General features: G+C 38.6%; 1 protein-coding gene across 1 annotated transcript in view; it reads right to left on the bottom strand.

The window, feature by feature from the left end:
* Positions 1–467: 467 nt before the first annotated feature.
* The window catches only part of Rnf2 (ring finger protein 2), a 33,924-nt gene continuing 15,111 nt past the window's right edge, over positions 468–19,280 (bottom strand). The window contains exons 2-7 of the mRNA XM_057770796.1: positions 9,445–9,533; positions 8,276–8,436; positions 7,395–7,610; positions 5,295–5,567; positions 4,153–4,324; positions 468–3,940 (exon numbers count right to left, since the gene is read on the bottom strand). Coding sequence (XP_057626779.1) covers positions 3,839–3,940; positions 4,153–4,324; positions 5,295–5,567; positions 7,395–7,610; positions 8,276–8,436; positions 9,445–9,531 — 1,011 coding nt within the window. The 5' untranslated portion in view covers positions 9,532–9,533 and the 3' untranslated portion in view covers positions 468–3,838. The remainder of the gene's footprint in view (positions 3,941–4,152; positions 4,325–5,294; positions 5,568–7,394; positions 7,611–8,275; positions 8,437–9,444; positions 9,534–19,280) is intronic.

Raw genomic sequence — 19,280 nt, 5'->3', positions numbered from 1 at the left:
AGAGAAAGGGTAGGTATACATACAGAAATGCAACTATGTTTAAGTTGAAATGTTCAAGAAAAATGTCCTCATAAGGTTCAAACGATTAAAATTATACAATCCATATTACAAAGTGATAAAGAAGCAAGAAATCTAAATATAAAGGGATAAAGAAGGGCTGAATATAAGAGCCACAAGTTATTAAAGAGTATTCCTTGGTTTTGTGAGTAAGTACATAAATATATTCAACACTGTAAGTGTAAAGTTTACTGTGAAACTCCACGGATTCCATTCTGAACGTCGATTCTAACTACATAATATTCAGAGCTGTATAAGCTTTGAGTCTGCTTAATTTTTGGTATTTTTATTTATTTGAAAGTTTATAAAATCAAAATAACTTTAAAAAACTAACCAAAATTGTATGGCACTGGCAGAAGACATATAAACAAATCAATCTCAAAGTTCAAAATGAATCTCTTACAAGTATGAGCAACTGATTTTAAACAAAAGTTCCACAACAATTCACTAAAAAACTTATTATTCTGTAGTTAAGAAAACTAGATGTTTACATGAAATAAATGAAGGATGGGCCCAGACCTTTTGCCATATACTAAATTCAGAGTGAGAGCCACACATGGTGGCACATGCCTGTAATACTCAAGAGGCCAGAGTCAGGAAGGTGGGCACAAGCTTGAGGACATCTATGGCTACAAGCAAGCTCTAGGACAGCCAGAGCTATCAAAACCCCTTCTCAAAAAACAAGGCTGGCAAGATGGTTCAACAGGTAATGGCACTTGCTGCCAAGCTTGATGACCTGAGCCTGATCCAAAAACACACATGGTAGAAGAAAACTGACTTCAGAGAAGTGCTCTGAATTCTGTGGCTGAGGCATACAAGTAGGACACAGACATAAATGCAGGCATATTACACATATAATTTCTAGGAAAAAGAAAATAACATGCTGTGGAAATAGTGAGAAAACTGGAACCTTATTCATTATCAGCAGGGATGTAAAACAGTGTGGAGAGCCACTGTGGAAAACTGTTTGAAATTTCAGAGATTAAAAACAAAGAGTTACAGTATGATCTAATAATGCCATTCCTATTTGTACCCAAAATAGAAATCAGGAGCTTAAGTGTTTCATAACGTTCATTTCAGTATTAGAATAGTAATACATGCCCATCTAGTAAAACATGCCCACCAACCTACTAAAAATAAATGAATATGCAAAATGTATATACATATGCCATTCAGTACTAAAAATTCAAATTGGTATATCCTCATAATTTGAAGGATTCTGAAAACACTACAAATTATATTTCTATGATGTACATAAAATAGTCAAATTCTAAAAACAAACAAACAAATAGACCAAACCCTAGAACAGAAGTGATCAAGAGATGGGCAGAGGAGTTTATAAAAATTATTTGTATGTACAGTTTGGGAAGATAAAAAGTTTTGGAAATACAAGTAATTCTAATTTAACAGTATAAATGTACATAACAGTGTATTTGTACATACAACCACTGAACTCCAACCCACTCCCAAGAGGAAAAAAGGTTAAAATGAGTAATGTCTACACTTATCGTCCCATTACTCAAGAGACTGAAGCACGAGACTAATTTGAGCCCTGGAGTTCAAGGACAGCTGAGCAACAACAGCTAACCAATCCTGCCCAACGAGTGTCATCTGTAGACTTGGTTATATCCGTGATTATTGGAGTGAGCTGCAAAATCCTGTGAAACCGAGGTTGGTTAATCGGAGCCAACAGTATTTCTTCTCCCAAATCTAGACTCCACCCCCCACGCAACAAGCATGCACACACACACACACTGCATGCACAATGCACTCAATGTTCTACCATTACCTATGTATTTGACAAAGGAGTACACATGTACTAACTTCACTAAATGATGCAAAGTTTATGTGCTTCCACACTGACAGATAAAAACACATACATTCTCTAAGCACAAACTCCCTCACAAATAACTTTCTGTTTAAAGATAAAATTTCAATTAATAACCACATTGAGAATTTATTTAATACAACCACTAATCTAATGTTAACAACAAAATCTAAGCAATTACATCACAAAACAAGGGTTATATCCAGCAAACATGCATAATAATCTATACAACTTAACATTACCCCAGAAGAGGAATTGGATATAAAAGTTCTTATAATTTTGGTGGTTTTCAAATCTTATGGCACAGATTACCAAAAAAACTGTAAAAACAGATTTCAAATTTTTTCAGTAAAATGGTAAAAAATTGAGTAAGCCTTTAAGTTTTCATACTTGGCTCAAGTTAAAACATCAAGCTGGCCCCAATCTGTCAAAACAGACAGATAAATATTTATAATGACTGGACAAACTTAGTTACAATGGTACTTGGAGGTCTACTTCCTCCTATCAAAACCCTTTTGTAAGGGTTAAATTTTTCAATGCAAACATGTCTTCTGTAAATACTGTGAGAATATAAACTTGGAGACATATAGAGAATCAGGACAGAAGTGAAAAATAAAACTTAAGTCAATATTATTTCTGACTGGTCAGCATAAAGCCTTGTGGCTCCCAAACTATCAACACTGTCTCAATACAAAACTAAGAATATGAGAATGACTACCAACTGGCTGACGTTCTACAGAACTGTCTCAGTATGGAAGCAATGATTGCGCTCGGTTAGCCTGCTTCTACAGAGTGGAATCAGCAGAGCCCTAAGTTTATAAACACAGGGCAGCTCAAAATAAAAAAACTCTTCAAACAGAAGCAACCTTTCTGTTTCATTTTTAGCTCTATGTGTCATGTTATTCTTGAAGTAATAAGAATTAGAGGACGCTTTGAACATATCTTGTACTTTTCATCAAGTTTAAAGTGCAAAATATCTCCATATCTCTGGTATTTTAATAGGGAAAAGCATCAAACATTTATAATAAAGAAACTGAACAGTAAAAGTAATATAGAAGAAAAGAATTCTTAAATGTACAACTGAGGAATACATTTTATGACCAATTTAAACTTTTCTTTCTTCGGTGAAATCTGTAAAAGAACCATGTTCTCAAAGAACTCTGTTGATTCTCTTCCCATGACCAGAAATTCTAAACTTATAAAAAAAAACACATAAAGGGGGGGAGGGGAACAAAAAAACCAAAAACATTGCATGACAATGGACACCAAGTTCATAAAGAACTTCTTTTTAAATGAGATACTATGTAAGAAAATACCATGAAAATAATAATCCTATGAGAATTGTTTAAGCACAGTAAATTTGAGCCTTGGTCTTCGTGAAGATACTAGTTTATATAGAAAACTATAAATATACAAGACTCCAAGGGAAAAAGTCAGAATACATATTGTCTAACATTCTTTAGGCTACAAAACTTTTGAAAGGGAAAAGGATGGCTGATGGCCAGCTGAATCTTAAGCCAGGTGTGGTAATCACGCCTATAATCCCAGTATTTGGGCAGGAGTGTCGCTCCAAATTCAAGGCCACCCTGGACTACTCATCAAGTTCCAGGCTAGCCAGGGATAATGAGACCTTGTCTCAAAAGATCAAAAACTGGAAGGGGGAAGAAAAGGAAAAAAATACAGACCTACAAAAAACTCCTAGGTCAAAGTGTCCTCCTGAAAGGAACCAAACGTTCTGTGGAACATAACTTATTTATACTATAAAGGGGCAGGGAGACTGAATTACTAGAGTCTTCTTAAATAAGGGAAAATGAACCTCATAGTGTAAACAAGTCTGGCTCAGAAGGAAAACTGAACATATCCCAGATCTGTCCGTGAAAGTAATGATGGTGCATCTTTATATTAAAGAAATAGGCTATAAAAAGTTCAGTCTCAGAATTGATTTTTAAAAGCTTATTTGTGCTCCTTGGTGGGTGCATAATAAAGTTCCATGGGTTTGTTCACCTTCCAGTATTTCTCACTGACCAATTCCAAAGAAAAGGAGCCATTTAATACCTGAAACGAAGAGAAAGGCACAGTTATGAAAATGCATGGTGCTCAGGAATAGTGAGACTAAACTGACGAAGACCAAGAATCTTGCCTGCAACAGAACCAAGGCATCACAAAGCCCTCGGTCGTCTCGGCGGTCTTACTCTAACAGGCCCCGCACCACTTCTTGCCACTGACAAGGAGCTCACACTGTCAACAGTCATGATGCAAATACTCACAGTGAACTGGCCACTGGCTGTCGCTATATAAATGGTGTACTGCTTCTCACTGGCCGTATCGAGGTTCATCTGGTTTGATTCTCCTTTGCTTCTAAGTTCTTCCAAAGCTAACCTCACAGCCAGATATTTGGATAAGTGATCAACAGTAGCATTGCCTGAAGTCTTTATGTATCTAAAAGAAAAAGCATTGAACATTTCAGTTTTAGAGCATATAAAAAAATTCCTAAATTATAGAGCTATAAAGTTATGTAAAACATATATGTCCCAACCGTTGAAAATTATTAGAAATTTACTTCTCTATAAGAAGCAATGACAGACCATAAAGGCTCAACACCCTACCTTCGTTAATAGATGACACAAAACAATATACATATACATACATACATACATATATACACACACACATATATATACACACAGTGTACAAATTTTAAAAACCAGTAACAGCAACAACAACAACAACAAAAAAAAACAGCACATCTTTCCACCTCAATTACTAGAATCTATTGACCACAGCAAGAGACACATTAAGAATAAGAGCAAATTGTCTTCAGAATTGGCATTTCTGGTTTTGAAGACTGAAGCAGAACACGGAAGTGCTGATCTTGGGACCATTCATTCGTTCATTTCTTAAGACCAGGTTTCTCTGTGTAGCTCTGGCTGTCCTGGAACTCATTCTGTAGACCAGGCTGGTCTGTCTCATGACTGTTGAAATTAAAGGCGTGTGCCACCACCCCCAGCCGATCGATACACTATTCAATTACTCCTACAACAATATTTGGTGCTTATTTGCACTCGCTGGCAGGCACTATGTGATCGGTGTGGAAATTCAACCTTGCCACTGTGAAATACAGAGCCTATTCTGGATTGCCTTTTTCTTCATCACCTACGAGGGCTGATCCTTTGTGAAGGGCTTCTTGGGAAGAAAACAAAGAAAAAAGGAAAAAGAAAGGAAGGGAAGAAGGGGAGGGGAGAGGAGGGAGGAAGAGAAAGGAAACAAGCAATCTAGGCAGCAGTACATTCAAACTGAACCCTAAAACTAGGATGCCAAATGCTGATTTTATTTCAAATACAAACTTTCCAATTAAATTCCACATTAAACATTCTGAAACCAAGTAATATGAAAAAAATTCACACATTACCTTGTCTGTGCACTGTCATCCTTTTCCATCAGTGTTGGGTGGGGCCTGAATACTAGTTCGATTTCACTAGCACCATCCATTACTGGATCAATGGCCACTGTTGCATTGTTATTATCAAGTTCAAGCCCAGAGTCATCAGATGTTTTGGTCCGTTTGTTACTAGGTCCTGCTTCCTGATTGCTATGTGTGGATGCATTACTACAGTGTGAACTGTCACCATTATCTTCTGCTCCACTGCCGTTTTCAATCTGTTGCTTCTTGCCTCGCTGTAATCTAATTAAGAAGGAGGAAAAGAAAGAAGATTTACATTAGGATCTTTAAAGCATCAAACTTGAAGCCAAGTTTTATACTGAACATTAGAATTTTGTTTGTCTGCTTTTTAATCTTTATTTTCATTTTATATGTATAAATGTTTGGCCAACGTGTGTCTGCACACCATGTGTGTGTTGCCTGCAGAGGCAGAAGAGGGTGTTGGCTCCCCTGGGACTGAAGCTATATGGTTGTGAGCTGCCATGTACTAGGAACTAAACCCAGTCCTTTGGAAGAGCCATCTCTCCAGGCCTGAACTTCTGAATTCTAAAATTTAAAAAATTACAAGGGATAAAACTTGACTAGCGAATTTGGTGAAAAATCTTGTTATTGTTTTCCACATGCCCCTCAATAATCTAGAAAGCTCACCATGAACACATATAAAAGATTTAAACGCACTAGGCACATTTGTGCGCACCTTTAATCTCAGCACTCTGGAGGCAGAGGCCACAGACTATAAAAATATTTCTTTCTAACCAAGGATAAATGTGTTTCTCATGAGACTAAAGTGAGTAACTATTGAGTCTTTCCAGCTCAGCATTGTGTTGTGCTCTAAAAATAAGTAACACTGAATCTTCTTTCTGAAATACAGTTGTAACGCACAGAATAGAACTCATCTTTTAACTTTTACAGCAGAAGGGGTTTTGATCAATGTACTTCCAAATCACCCAGAACCTCAAAACAGTTATGTGGAAGCTACAGTGACTTGATCTGGGATGATACCTGAAGTCACTCTGCAATACAGCCAAGTGACAGCCATTAAACAAACAAGCCTTTTACTGGCATCTCCTTATTCGGAAAATGATCATCATCCCTGAAAACTGACTAGTAAACTAGTAGATAAATAAAACCAGAAATGAACAAGAATAAGCACAGTGCGATAGAAAGTCTTCACACTGAATATGCTAATTCTGAAACGCCTTTTAGATCTAAGAGGAGACCAAGCATGGTTGAATATACTGTTAGTCCTGATACTCAGAGGGCAGAAGCAGGCTAAACTTTGAGTTTAAGACCAGCCTAGTCTACATAGCAAGTTCCAAGTAAGCCAAGAACAACCTCTTGGCTACTCAAGAGGAAATGAATTCAGTCTAAAATTCAACAGTCTAGTGTGAGTATGTATGTATGGTCATTAAAGCCCGAAATCAGATAAAGTCATCTGTAGACCAAGCTACTGTACTGAAAGTTGAACAATAAATGATGGTAGCAACTCCACTTGTAAGAATTAGAGAAAAGAAACTTTATTAACTTTGAAGGAATAGTTAATGACAACAACAAAAAAGGCAAAATAAGCAGACTCTCCTGGAACCCTAAGAAAACTATTAAAAGAGGAAAGAGAAATAGACTGTATTAACTGCTGCTAGGTACAACGAAGTCTTCAACTCTATCAACCACCATACTGCATAATAAACACAAATATGACTACTAATTTCCACAAGGACATTACGACAGGGTAAGAATGAACAGCTCACTAAAGGAGACTCAAACCAGAGACAATCCTCTCAATATATTCACTCTATGCAGAAGAGATGTTTTATATTTATTATTATTGGGGGGGGGCGAGCACATGGGTTCAGCAAGTATATAAGTCAAAGGACAAAGCTGCTTCTCTCCTTCCACTGTGGGTTCTTTCTATTATTTTAGATGCAACACCCTGGAAGTGTGTGTCACCCCTTTAAGAAAAGATGGTGCACTAAACAAACTACTCACCACTGCGTTCAACTTACAGAAAAGGTAAAGTCAGGATTCCCTAAGTATCTGGACATGTCCCACCTCTCCTCCTCTTCCGCGTACCTGTTCATGGCCTGTATCTTCAGCCCTTCCTCAATGCTGTGGCTGAGTGCCTGCTGGTTATTGTGCTTGTTGATCCTGGCTAACACTCTCTCTTGATGAGCTTCATACTCATCACGACTCGGATAAATTTTGCTGATGAGTGCATCAAAATTTGGGTCTGGCCTTAGTGATCTTTTAGAAACTAATTTTTTCCGACAGGTAGGGCATTCTTTGTTGCTAAATTAAGAGAAAAGAAAGAAAATGTAAATATGATCATTGGGCTAAAAACAAAAAAATCCAATTTCTAAAGTTATCCATACTATCACAAAAATGTAAAAATAGTTAGCTGAACTCTCTGTGAAAATTAAATAAAACAGGTTAATCAGGATTTCAAAAACCTTAGCTGATATACTTGTGGGAGAGGGGCTGAGGGCAGGGTATTGGGGCTCACTCATGCAAGTTCAGCACTTGGGAGGCTGAAGCAGGAAATTGCATAGGAACCCAAGGCAAATCTGAACCATATGGCAAGTTCCAGACTAGCCTGGGTACAATGTTTTTGTTTTTTAAAAACCTAGCTTAAAACAAAGAAATAAACTGGGCGGTGGTTGCACACGCTTTTAAACCCACACTGGGGAGGCAGAGGCAGGCAGATCTCTGTGAGTTCAAGGCCAGCTTAGTCTACAAAGCAAGCCCAGGACAGCCAGGACTTTAACATAGAGAAACCCAGTCTCTAAAACCCAAAAACAAACAAACAAAAAAGAAAAAACTCCAAATTAAAATCTAGACTTCACACTTTTTAAAAGGTCCTGTTCCCACATACTTATAGGCAACGTGGTCCCTAAATTCTAGAAAGCACTGCTGTACTACAAGCTGAGATCCAGTAATGACTCATTCCAACATACCCACTTCTAAGGGCTGTGATAATGCAATCCGCACAGAACCGATGCAAACACTCCTTTGTAGTCATGGTGTTCTTCAACATATCCAAACAAATTGGGCACATTAATTCACTGTGTAGACTTCTAGGTGAGACCACAATTTCCAAGCCATCTGTTATTGCCTCCTGTAAAAGAGTGACTACTTAATCTCTTCTTAATTATTGATAAATAAAAACACACACAAGTACTAAAAAAATCATAAAAATGAACAACTATGACCATCACCCAAGTCACCACCACGGCCAACTCACAGTCATTTTGTCTTAGCTAAAATATTCCTCCAGGCTCTTGAACCCCACCACCTCTGCACTATTTTAACAGCCCTTAATACCAAAAGGGTGACAAATGAAACAATGGACCATGACTGTAATTTAAGCATCTGGGAGGTGGAGGCAGGGTAGTCAGAAGGTTCAAGGTCATCCTCAGCTACCAAGTGAGTTTGAGGCCACCCTGGAATATATAAGATTGTCTCAAAAAATTTTAAGATATTGAACTCTTTCTGTCAAGTTCCTTTGAATGCTCCTCAGTCTCCTTCACTGGGTCTTCACCCATTACCTAATTTCTAAACAGTGAATGCCTCTGGATGAAAGCACAGATTTCATCCATCTCTTGGTTCTCATACCCACAAATGTACTGACAATCCCTAAATTTTTCCATTCTCCCCCAGACTCCAGTTAGGCATCCCTGTCTGTCCGGTCTGTGGGCAAACTTAAAATGAACAGTTTTAAGCATGCTTACTTTCAAGCTGACACTCCTCCCATTCCTGGCCCATTTACTTTCTCCAAACATTCCCCCCACTTCTCCCATTATTTCCTTACCGAAAAGGAAACTTTCCCCCTTATTCAATTTCTCATAAATGTAATTTTATGAAAATTGAGTTATTTGGTCTCTATAAATTCTGTAGGTAAGGCCACATAATGTTTCATTCACTACTATTCCCCTAGTACCTAGCAGAGGCTGGTATGGAAGTACGTAACTCATTTGTTGAATGGATAAAGTGTCAGCCAACACATGATTCAGAACTACTATTATGTAAGTTTATTGCTGTTAAGTTCTCTTTAAGTTTTCATTTTCTACAAAGGTATCCCAGTTTACACAAATCTATTTCCCAAAATTACAGCAGTCTGTATTACCTGAGGTGTTCGTTGTAATTCGTACAAACTGAGTTCCCATGTTTTGCTTAATGGTTGAGTTCCATTTGTCTGCACAGCCTGAGACATTGCTAGGAATAAAAAGGAAACAAAAAGATTTAGTATTTGTAAAGAAGGTGTTATGGTTCTAATGTATATGCATTCCCCAAACTGGGCCCAAACTTTAAGGTTTAGAAAGCAGTAATACCTCAGTACGCCTTTAATCCCAGTACTATGGAGGCAGAGGCAGGAGGAAGATAGAGCTCTAAGTTCAAGGCCAGCCTGTCTACAGAGCTAGTTCCAGGATAGTCAGGGCTATACAAAGAAACCCTGTATCAAAAAAGGGGACGAAGGGAAAGAAAAAGAAAAGAAAAGAAAAGAAAAGAAAAGAAAAGAAAAGGAAAGAAGGAAGGAAGGAAGGAAGGAAGGAAGGAAGGAAGGAAGGAAGGAAGGAAGGAAGGAAGGAAGGTCGGTCATAAAATATAGGACCTTCCTACTCCAACTGAGAATATTTGGGAAATAGCAAATACAGAATACAGGCCAGGATTTTTCTCTGAAGTTACTTATCTTTACCTAGAAATGGGTTCTGTCAAAAAGGAGCACAAGTGCTTTCAATTTTATTTATTTTTGGTTTTTTGTGACATGGGGTATGAAGGAAGCAAAGAAAGTCTATAATTTACAGAACACTAAGGAAAGGACAAATGGCTTGCACTTTTGGAAGCTCTCAGAGGGACAAAGAAACTAGGAATAAAGGCTTAAAGAAAAGATGGTCTCTGGTTCATAACTGTCATGGTAAGCGTGGCTCTACTCTGCCATACCCATGACAGCTGACACACTTCTGCAACCATGAGTAGTAAATCCTTCCTGCTTCATTTTCACAGATGACACACAACTAATACAGAAATTTGGTACCAAGGAAGCAGGTCATTGTGGTGAGAAACCGTGGTCAAAAGATTATTTAGCACCTTGGAACTTGTTTGTAGAAGAATTCTGGAAAAGTTTAGAGAAGCTACTTAGGAAACGTGTACAGCAATGAGCAAAGAAAAATATAAGCAGATTTACTTATTTGATAGGAACTAAAAAGTTCCTAACACCAACAGGAATGCAAAGAGCAAAGGTGAAGCTTATGAAGTTTCAAACTAGAGACCACTCATGTTACATTCTCACCAGGATGTTGTCTACAATGTCTCTGTGTTTAAACTTACTTATTGCCTTTTCCAGACAGACACAGACAGACAGACAGACAAGGCTAGGTTTCTCTGTATAGCCCTGTCTGTCTTGGAATTCCCTATGTACACCAGAGGGAGTTGAGCTGTCCTGGTACGATGTTGACCAATCTGTCCTCGAACTCAGAGATCCACCTGCCTCTGCTTCCTGAGTTCAGGGATCAAAGGTGTGCCCCACCATCACCCGGCATGTTTATGCTTTATTAAAGGTAAAGTTTAACAGTGACAAGCTAGGGCTGGAGAGATGGCTCAGAGGTTAAGAGCATTGCCTGCTCTTCCAAAGGTCTTGAGTTCAATTCCCAGCAACCACATGGTGGCTCACAACCATCTGTAGAGGGATCTAGTGCCCTCTTCTGGCCTGCAGGCATACACATAGACAGAATATTGTATACATAATAAATAAATAAATATTTTTTTAAAAAAAAACAGTGACAAGCTAATTAAGTTAGCAGGGTGATGTGGGAGTCCCCTCTGTGTGCTGTGATTACCATTAATGAATAAAGAAACTGCCTTGGCCTGTTGATAGGGCAGAACTTAGGTAAGGGGGGGGGAGATGAAACTGAATGCTGGGAGGAAGAAGGCAGAGTCAGGGAGCCGCCAGAGTCAGACATGCTGAAACTTTGCCGGTAAGCCACTGCCATGTGGCGATACACAGATTAATAGAAATGAGTTAAATTAAGATGTAAGAGTTGGCCAATAAGAAGCTAGAGCTAATGGGCCAAGCAGTGTTTTAATTAATATAGTTTCTGTGTGATTATTTCGGGGCTAAATGGCCAGGAACAACAAGCAGCTCTCTCCTGCAACAGCAGGGAAATTTTCAGGGCACAACAGCATACAGCATTCAGCATTTATTACTGCTGGCCACTTTTTAGCTGAGTTTATAATGACAGAAGCCAAAGGCAGAAGAAAAAGATTTGTCAAACATGCAGTCTGCCCTGAAAATGAGTGAATAAAAGATGTGGAAAAGAAAGGCTCATGAGCCAGGCTGGCTCTTACCTACAATCCCAGCAGAGAGAAGAAAATCTGCAAATTCGGAGCCAGGTTAAAAAAAAAAAAAAAAAAAATTCGGAGCCAGGGAAACGATTCAGTAGGCAGCCACTAAGCCTGACAACCCAGTTCAAGCCCTGGGACAAAGTGGAGAGGGTGAGTTCCACAGCTTGTTTTTCACACCTGCCACAGTGACAATGTACATATGCAAACACACACAATAGATTTAAAACTTAAAAAAGATTATGTTGATGATGGTGGTGCACAACTTTAATCCCAGCACTTGGGAGACAGAGACAAGCAGATCTCCAAATTCAAGGCCAGCCTGGTCTATAGAATGAGTTCCAGACCAGTCAGAGCTACACAGAGAAAGCTCATTTGAAAAAAACCAAAATAAATAAAAAGTAAACAAGATTACAAACCAGGCAGCGGTGGGGCACACCTTTAATCCCACCACTGGGGAGGCAGAGGCAGATGGACCTCTCGAGCCTAGTCTACACATCAAGTTTCAAGTCAGTGGAACTCTTTTTCCAAATAAATAAATAAAATAAAGGGCGTGAGGGAGGCAGCAGCAAATTCGAAGTCAGCCTGGTCTACACAGCAAGACCTGCAGGGACAGAAATGGGGCGTTTTATTTGAGATTTTATCCTTTTAAGTCACAAGCATGCTACTCTGGAATAGTAGAAAAGATAACCTTAGGAGCATCTCAGGAACTGGCAAAGCCTACCTACTCAGTGCAGGCTCCAGGATGCAAAACTATAACATTTGAAAGGTTTTTCCCTTGGGGAGACTCTATAGTGCCATACTCCAACAAGGAAAACAACAGAATTAATTTTCATGGTTCAGAAGCCTTAGTACTTGAGTCCACTTGTAGCCATGTCTAAGGCAATGGGTCTCAACCTGTGGGTAACAATTCCTTTTTGGGGGGGGTGGTGTCAAAGGATCCTTTCACAGGGATCTAAGACTGTCAGAAAACACAGATATTTATACTACAATTCAAAGCAGTAGGGGCTGGAGAGATGGCTCAGAGGTTAAGAGCATTGTCTGTTCTTCCAAAGGTCCTGAGTTCAATTTCCAGCAACCACATGATGGCTCACAACCATCTGTAATGGGGTCTGGTGCCCTCTTCTGGCCTGCAGGCATACACACAGACAGAATATTGTATACATAATAAATAAATAAATAAATAAATAAATAAATAAATAAATAAATAAATATTTTTAAAAAAACAATTCAAAGTAGTAGCAAAATTACAGCTATGAAGTAGCAACAAATGTAATTTTATGGTTGGGGGTGACTACAATATAAGGAACTACATTAAAGGCCACAGCATTAGGAAGGTTGAGAACCACTGGTCTAAGCCAACCAAGATACAAGTACAGCTGGTGACATACCTGATACCTCACTGTGCCTTTGTACCAAACTACCAGGTCATGGAGACTTCCACTAAGATTTCAAAGAAAGGCCTAGAAGGTCAAGCAATCAATGAATGGAGGGTCAGAATCCATGCAGGCAGCCACATACACAATGGGCAATGTATAAAACCCTGGGATACTGGAGTTGCCAGGAACATGGAACATCTACAAAAGAATGCTACAGGTAGCTCAAGTGAAGCTCATGCCCAAGAATCAGACCATATGGGATGCAAATGAAAAGCCTATCCTGTCCAATACCTTTGGAGCTCAAATAACAATGCTACATGCCTAGATGCTAGACATGGGCCTATAGGATTTAATGTTACCCTACTAAATAAATAGTCTTGCTTTGAACCAATTCTTCCTTGATAACCTCTCATCCCTCCCTTTTGAAGTGGGCCTGTTTGCCAATGTATGCTAGACATTTAATTTGATGTTTACATCTGTATTCTTATCACTAAATACCTGGTAGAAAGAGTTTAAGAAAGGCATTTATCTGGCCCAAAGTCATCATGCCAGGGAAGGAATTGCAGAGGGTTCAGTTTTTGCAAGCAAAAGCTGACTCAGCAGCTGCTTGTTATACTCTGCTTATCAAGTATAGTTGGCGCTGAGAGTACGACTGGGTTCTAACTAGGCCTGCACACAGGTGTACAACCAACACGAAACAAGTACACAATAGCTTAAGTTACTCCTTAACTTGGTATATAGAACCAAAAATCTATACATTAATTGGTACTAACCGTATCATATATTTATACATGTCTATAACACACTTATAATAAAAGCTGTAGCACAAAATGACACTATTCATGCAAATTTAAAAGTCCAACCACCTAAAAATCACCCCCACTTAAAAAAAAAGCAGTATTTCTCAAATCACTTAAGTTAATATCAACTTTTCTCTCGGAATGTAAAGAAATCAGACTACTAGAAATTAGGCTACTGCAAAGTAGGCTGAATACAAAATAAAGTACATTATACTTGGGGGGTGGGGAATGACTCTTTCTTCTACTGTAACTTGAAAAACTACCCACTGACAAAAACACCTCCTATCCCCGTGTAACTTCACTGAAATGCATTACCTGAATAAACAGGAACAATAAACCAAGGAATTAGGTAACAGTGCAACCAAATTAAAGCAGGCTGTGTGGGAGACAGCCACTGAAATTACTGCTGTTACCAAAACAACACATGTCAGCATTACCTTAACCACTCCAGAAGCTGTGTAAAAACATCCCTAAGTTATTTTTTAATCAATGTATTATCTTATCAAATGAAGAAACTGGATGAAGAAACTGGACACTGAAAAAAATAAGAGGCTCAGAGAAAAGATGTAATAATAAACAGAAATGTTTTTATTTTTAGACAGGGATTTCTGAGAAAAAAAAATCTATCCTTAACAAAAAAGTTCTCTAGAGATGAAATTCCAGACTACACACATTTGAGTGATTATAATTCCTAAATCTTTTTTTTTAAGATTTATTTATTTATTATGTATACAACATTCTGCCTCGATATATGCCTGCACGCCAGAAGAGGGCGCCAGATCTCATTACAGATGGTTGTGAGCCACCATGTGGTTGCTGGGAATTGAACTCAGGACCTCTGGAAGAGCAGCCAGTGCTCTTAACCTCTGAGCCATCTCTCCAGCCCTATAATTCCTAAATCTTGTCTAATTGTCTTGCCTGGAAACATCTATTACATTCTAAAAATTAAGAATCCATTCTGCTTCCATTGAGAATCTGTTTATGTTAGAGATCAAAACCATTCGCCCTTTTCTAGGGAAGGAATTGGACCTGTTCTTTGTCTACCAAATTATCAGTTCTCACTGCACTGCTTTGGGGGAAGACTTAAAACAAAAGGGAGCTGAGCATTGCTGTAAATTAACCTGCTCCCACTCTACAAGTCTTACATCTTCTTTCAAGGTAATATGAATACAATATGAAAAGTTTGTCATATCATTACACAGAAGACAGTTCCTACTATCCTTTAGTTCAGGCATTAAGAGCAGTAACAGATTTTTGAAAACACTTATGTTTTCTGAACAAATGTACATCTAATAGCTGAATACAGACATATAATCCAAGCTACCAAGAAGCCTGAGAGACAGGAGAATTTTGAATGCAAAGCCTCACTAGGCTACTGAATTAAGCTCAAAGCAGCCTGAACAAATTAATGAGAAGAGAGAAGAGGAAAGGGAGGAATTTCCCAACAGACATAGGGCTCTGAGTTGGGTCCTAAACTGGGGGTGGGAGATGAACACACATTAGGGCCAACAATACATTAGAAATGAAAACTTCCCATGTTTCCCTTAGAACAGCAGCTCTCAACCACTTGATCTAAGGACCCTTTCACAGGGTCACACCTAAGACCAACAGAAAACACAGATATTTACAATTCCTAACGGTAGCAAAATTAGTTATAAAGTAGCAACGAAAATAATTTTATGGTTGTGGGTCACCACAACACGACGAACTGTATTAAAGGGTCATAGCATTAGGAAGGCTGAGAAACATTGCCTTAGAAACTAAGTATTTCACTAAATGTTTTCCAATTAAAAACACATTTAGTGAAAAGTTAGATTTGTATTTATTCAACTACATTATGGGTTAATCTTGCATAGTTGATGAACCTAACCACTAACACCACTTTTCTACATAAATGTTCATTTTTATAATACCTGACAAACAGAAAAATATACAGGCATTTGTAATCTATCACAAGTTAAAAATTCCCACTGAAGGGTGTAAAAAGCTTCAATCAAGCCTACAGGAGAATTTCACATGAAGCCAAGAGTTCATGTGAAAAAAAAACCAACAATTTCCTACTCAACCCTCAAGATTCTAATATATAGAATTCTGACAGGGGCATATACTTGTTCTCAAGATTTTGTTACAAAAATTAAATCTACTAAGCCAAAATTATCCTAGAGTAAGGACAATGAGCCTCCTTTAGAGAGGTCTTTATGACATGATATATGAGGCAGACAGAAGGCACAGGTAACCCTCTTGACTTTGCCTCCCACCTCTAGCAGTTACTAGTTATGGTTGTCACAGATGGACGTCTCAATGTCCAAAACACACAGGCCCTCCTTTAAAGTGGTATCAAAAGTAGAATCCAGGGTTTCCCAAATACTAGGCAAGTATTCTCTGCCACAGCCACGTCCACAGCTTTGGGGGGAATAATCTATAGGAATCAATATTTTGTAAGGTCGTTGGCAAAGTTTAATAAAATGTTCATATAAAGTGCCCAGCACGTTCCATAAAACCAAAAGACAGCATCTTTTCTATGTATTTCAATTTAAAGAAGTATTATTTCTTCACCCTCTGACATGCAAAAGATCAGGAAAATGTTATTTAACACCCCCCCCAACTTATCAAAACTCCACACTAAATCTTCAAAAGGTTTAGTGGTTACATCGAGGGGCTCAGGATGTAACCTGAGGGGCAAAATGCTTACTTAAAATTCATTAAAACCGGCCGGGCAGTGGTGGCGCACGCCTTTAATCCCAGCACTCGGGAGGCAGAGGCAGGTGGATCTCTGGGAGTTCGAGGCCAGCCTGGTCTACAAGAGCTAGTTCCAGGACAGGCTCCAAAACCACAGAGAAACCCTGTCTCGAAAAACCAAAAAAAAAAAAAAAAAAAAAAAAAATTCATTAAAACCCAGAGTTCAATTCCCCAGCACTACTGCGACCCATCCAGTACCCCCAGCACTCAGGAAATGGAGGAAAAAAAGATCACAACAGGGTCATCCTTGAACTCCACAGCAAACTGTACATTTGGCCAGGGCCCTGTGAGACTCTGCCCATGAAGATTTAAAAAAAAATTAATAAATTGGTAGGTGGACTCAAGGCTGCTAATTGGAGACTTACTCTATAACAAACAAAAGTTATCAGGGCAGATTTATCCATCTTCTGTGTTAACAGCCTGTATGTGGCTTAATACTAAATGCAGTATTTAGAAAGTTAAAGGGAACAGTTATAGTTACAGTTATAGTTAATATTTCACATTAGATATTCTTCTAAAATGTTTCTTGGGCTAATGATTCAACCTCCAAACTCAATCTTTTAGGAACATTAGAATATATATAGGAAAGGTATGTTGCTGCCCAACAGAATGGACACTAGGCTAACAGCACAGAGAAACCATATAACCTTTAACCTTTAGTTACACTCTGAATAAACCAGCCTGAAGGGAGACCCTGCCTCTTGCTGAAAGAGTAAATAGATAACTCAGTTCTGTGATAAGAGCCTCAAGCATATACTTCTACAACAAAGGTGCGAAGGCAAGAGCTGATACTATATTCTTACTAGAGCAGGGAGAATATGTAACAAGGGAGCTTCCACACTGAATAAAGTATTTTTTAAAAGAAACTTGCTGGGCAGTGGTGGCACACGCCTCTAATCCCAGCACTCGGGAGGCAGATGTAGGTTGATCTCTGTGAGTTCGAGGCCAGCCTGGTCTACAAGAGCTAGTTCCAGGACAGGCTTCAAAGCTACAGAGAAACCCTGTTTCGAAAAAACAAAAAAGAAACTATATTCTATTCTGAGCTAAATTCTTTTTTTTTTTTTTTTTTTTTTGGTTTTTCGAGACAGGGTTTCTCTGTGGCTTTGGAGCCTGTCCTGGAACTAGCTCTTGTAGACCAGGCTGGTCTCGAACTCACAGAGATCCGCCTGCCTCTGCCTCCCGAGTGCTGGGATTAAAGGCGTGCGCCACCATCGCCCGGCTTTCTGAGCTAAATTCTTATGTATTTATGCCTACAAATGTTTACCAGGTGCTTAAATTGTGAAATCTATTTACAGCACCTGAAATAAAACTACAGTTCAGTAGGTAAGCAATAAATCATACTTCCTTTAAAACAGAAAGACCCTGAGTAAATGAGGTTATTTAGAAACATTCATTTATACTTAAAAGAATGACTGCTGATGTAAGACATTATTACACATTTAGTGCTTTAAGACAATAATTTATTCTCATACACATAGGTCTGGAAGCCAGAAGTTCTACAAATCAAGGTGTTGGCAGGGTTACTCTTTCTCACAAGAATATTATCTTTTTGACAATGTCTGATGTGGGACTCCCCTCTGTATGCTATGAATATGTTTTATTACCATTGGTTAATGAATAAAGCTGCTTTGGCCAATGGCTTAGCAGAGCAAAGTCAGGCAGGAAATCTGAACAGACATACAAAGAAAAACTAAGTGGAGTCAGAGAGACGCCATGTAGCTGCCGAAGGACACACCAGAACCTTAGGAACCTTACCGGTAGGCCAAAGCCTCATGGCAATACACAGATTGATAGAAATGGGTTCATTTGAGATGTAAGAGCTAGCTAGGAATATGCTAGAGTCATTGGCCAAACAGTGTTGTAATTAATATAGTTTCTGTGTGATTGATTATTCAGATCTGAGAGGCCAGGAAACGTTAAAAGCAGTCTCTGCTTACACTGTCACTTACAAAAGTCACACTGGAGAACAGCAGAATTGAGTTTTAAAATTAGCCGGGCGGTGGTGGCACATGCCTTTAATCCCAGCACTCGGGAGGCAGAGGCAGGCGGATCTCTGTGAGTTCGAGACCAGCCTGGTCTACAAGAGCCAGTTCCAGGACAGGCTCCAAAACCACAGAGAAATCCTGTCTCGAAAAACCAAAAAAAAAAAAAAAAAAATTGTATCTATAAATCTCTGATTTTGTGTTGGCCCCATTCGTATCTATCTTGGATTGCATAAAGCGCATCAGGAGGTAGGTGGGGCCTTGATGGAAGTATCTGCTATTGCTTTTAACTTTGGGTAAATGCATTCCTTGGTGTGTGGCCACATCATTTCAATCTTGGTTTCTGTGGTCACACTGCTTTCTCTTCTGTTGCTCTAATCTCTCAGCGGCCCATTCTTATTAAGAACATGTACTGACATTCCCAGGCCCACTGTTTCAAAACTATTAATTTTATTATATATGCAAAGGTCTTCTTTCTGAGCAAAGTAACATATCTTTCAGAGAATGTAATATGTATATACTTGGGGTTTATTTTTCCTAACACCTGTAAAAACTAACACACCAATGATATAACTGATTCTCCACTAATAGCACTTAAAACTATCCAGCATAAGATTACTTTTCTTTAGCTTTGTACTATGAAATAGACAACAGGAAATATCATTTCTACATTATCCCATTTACAGTTTCCTTCAATAGTCTGATATACTCTTTTAAGCACTA

The sequence above is a fragment of the Chionomys nivalis genome, chromosome 5 (assembly GCF_950005125.1).
Source record: "Chionomys nivalis chromosome 5, mChiNiv1.1, whole genome shotgun sequence".
In the NCBI taxonomy this organism is placed as follows: Eukaryota; Metazoa; Chordata; class Mammalia; order Rodentia; family Cricetidae; genus Chionomys; species Chionomys nivalis.
This window is presented reverse-complemented; position numbering and strand designations above follow the sequence as displayed.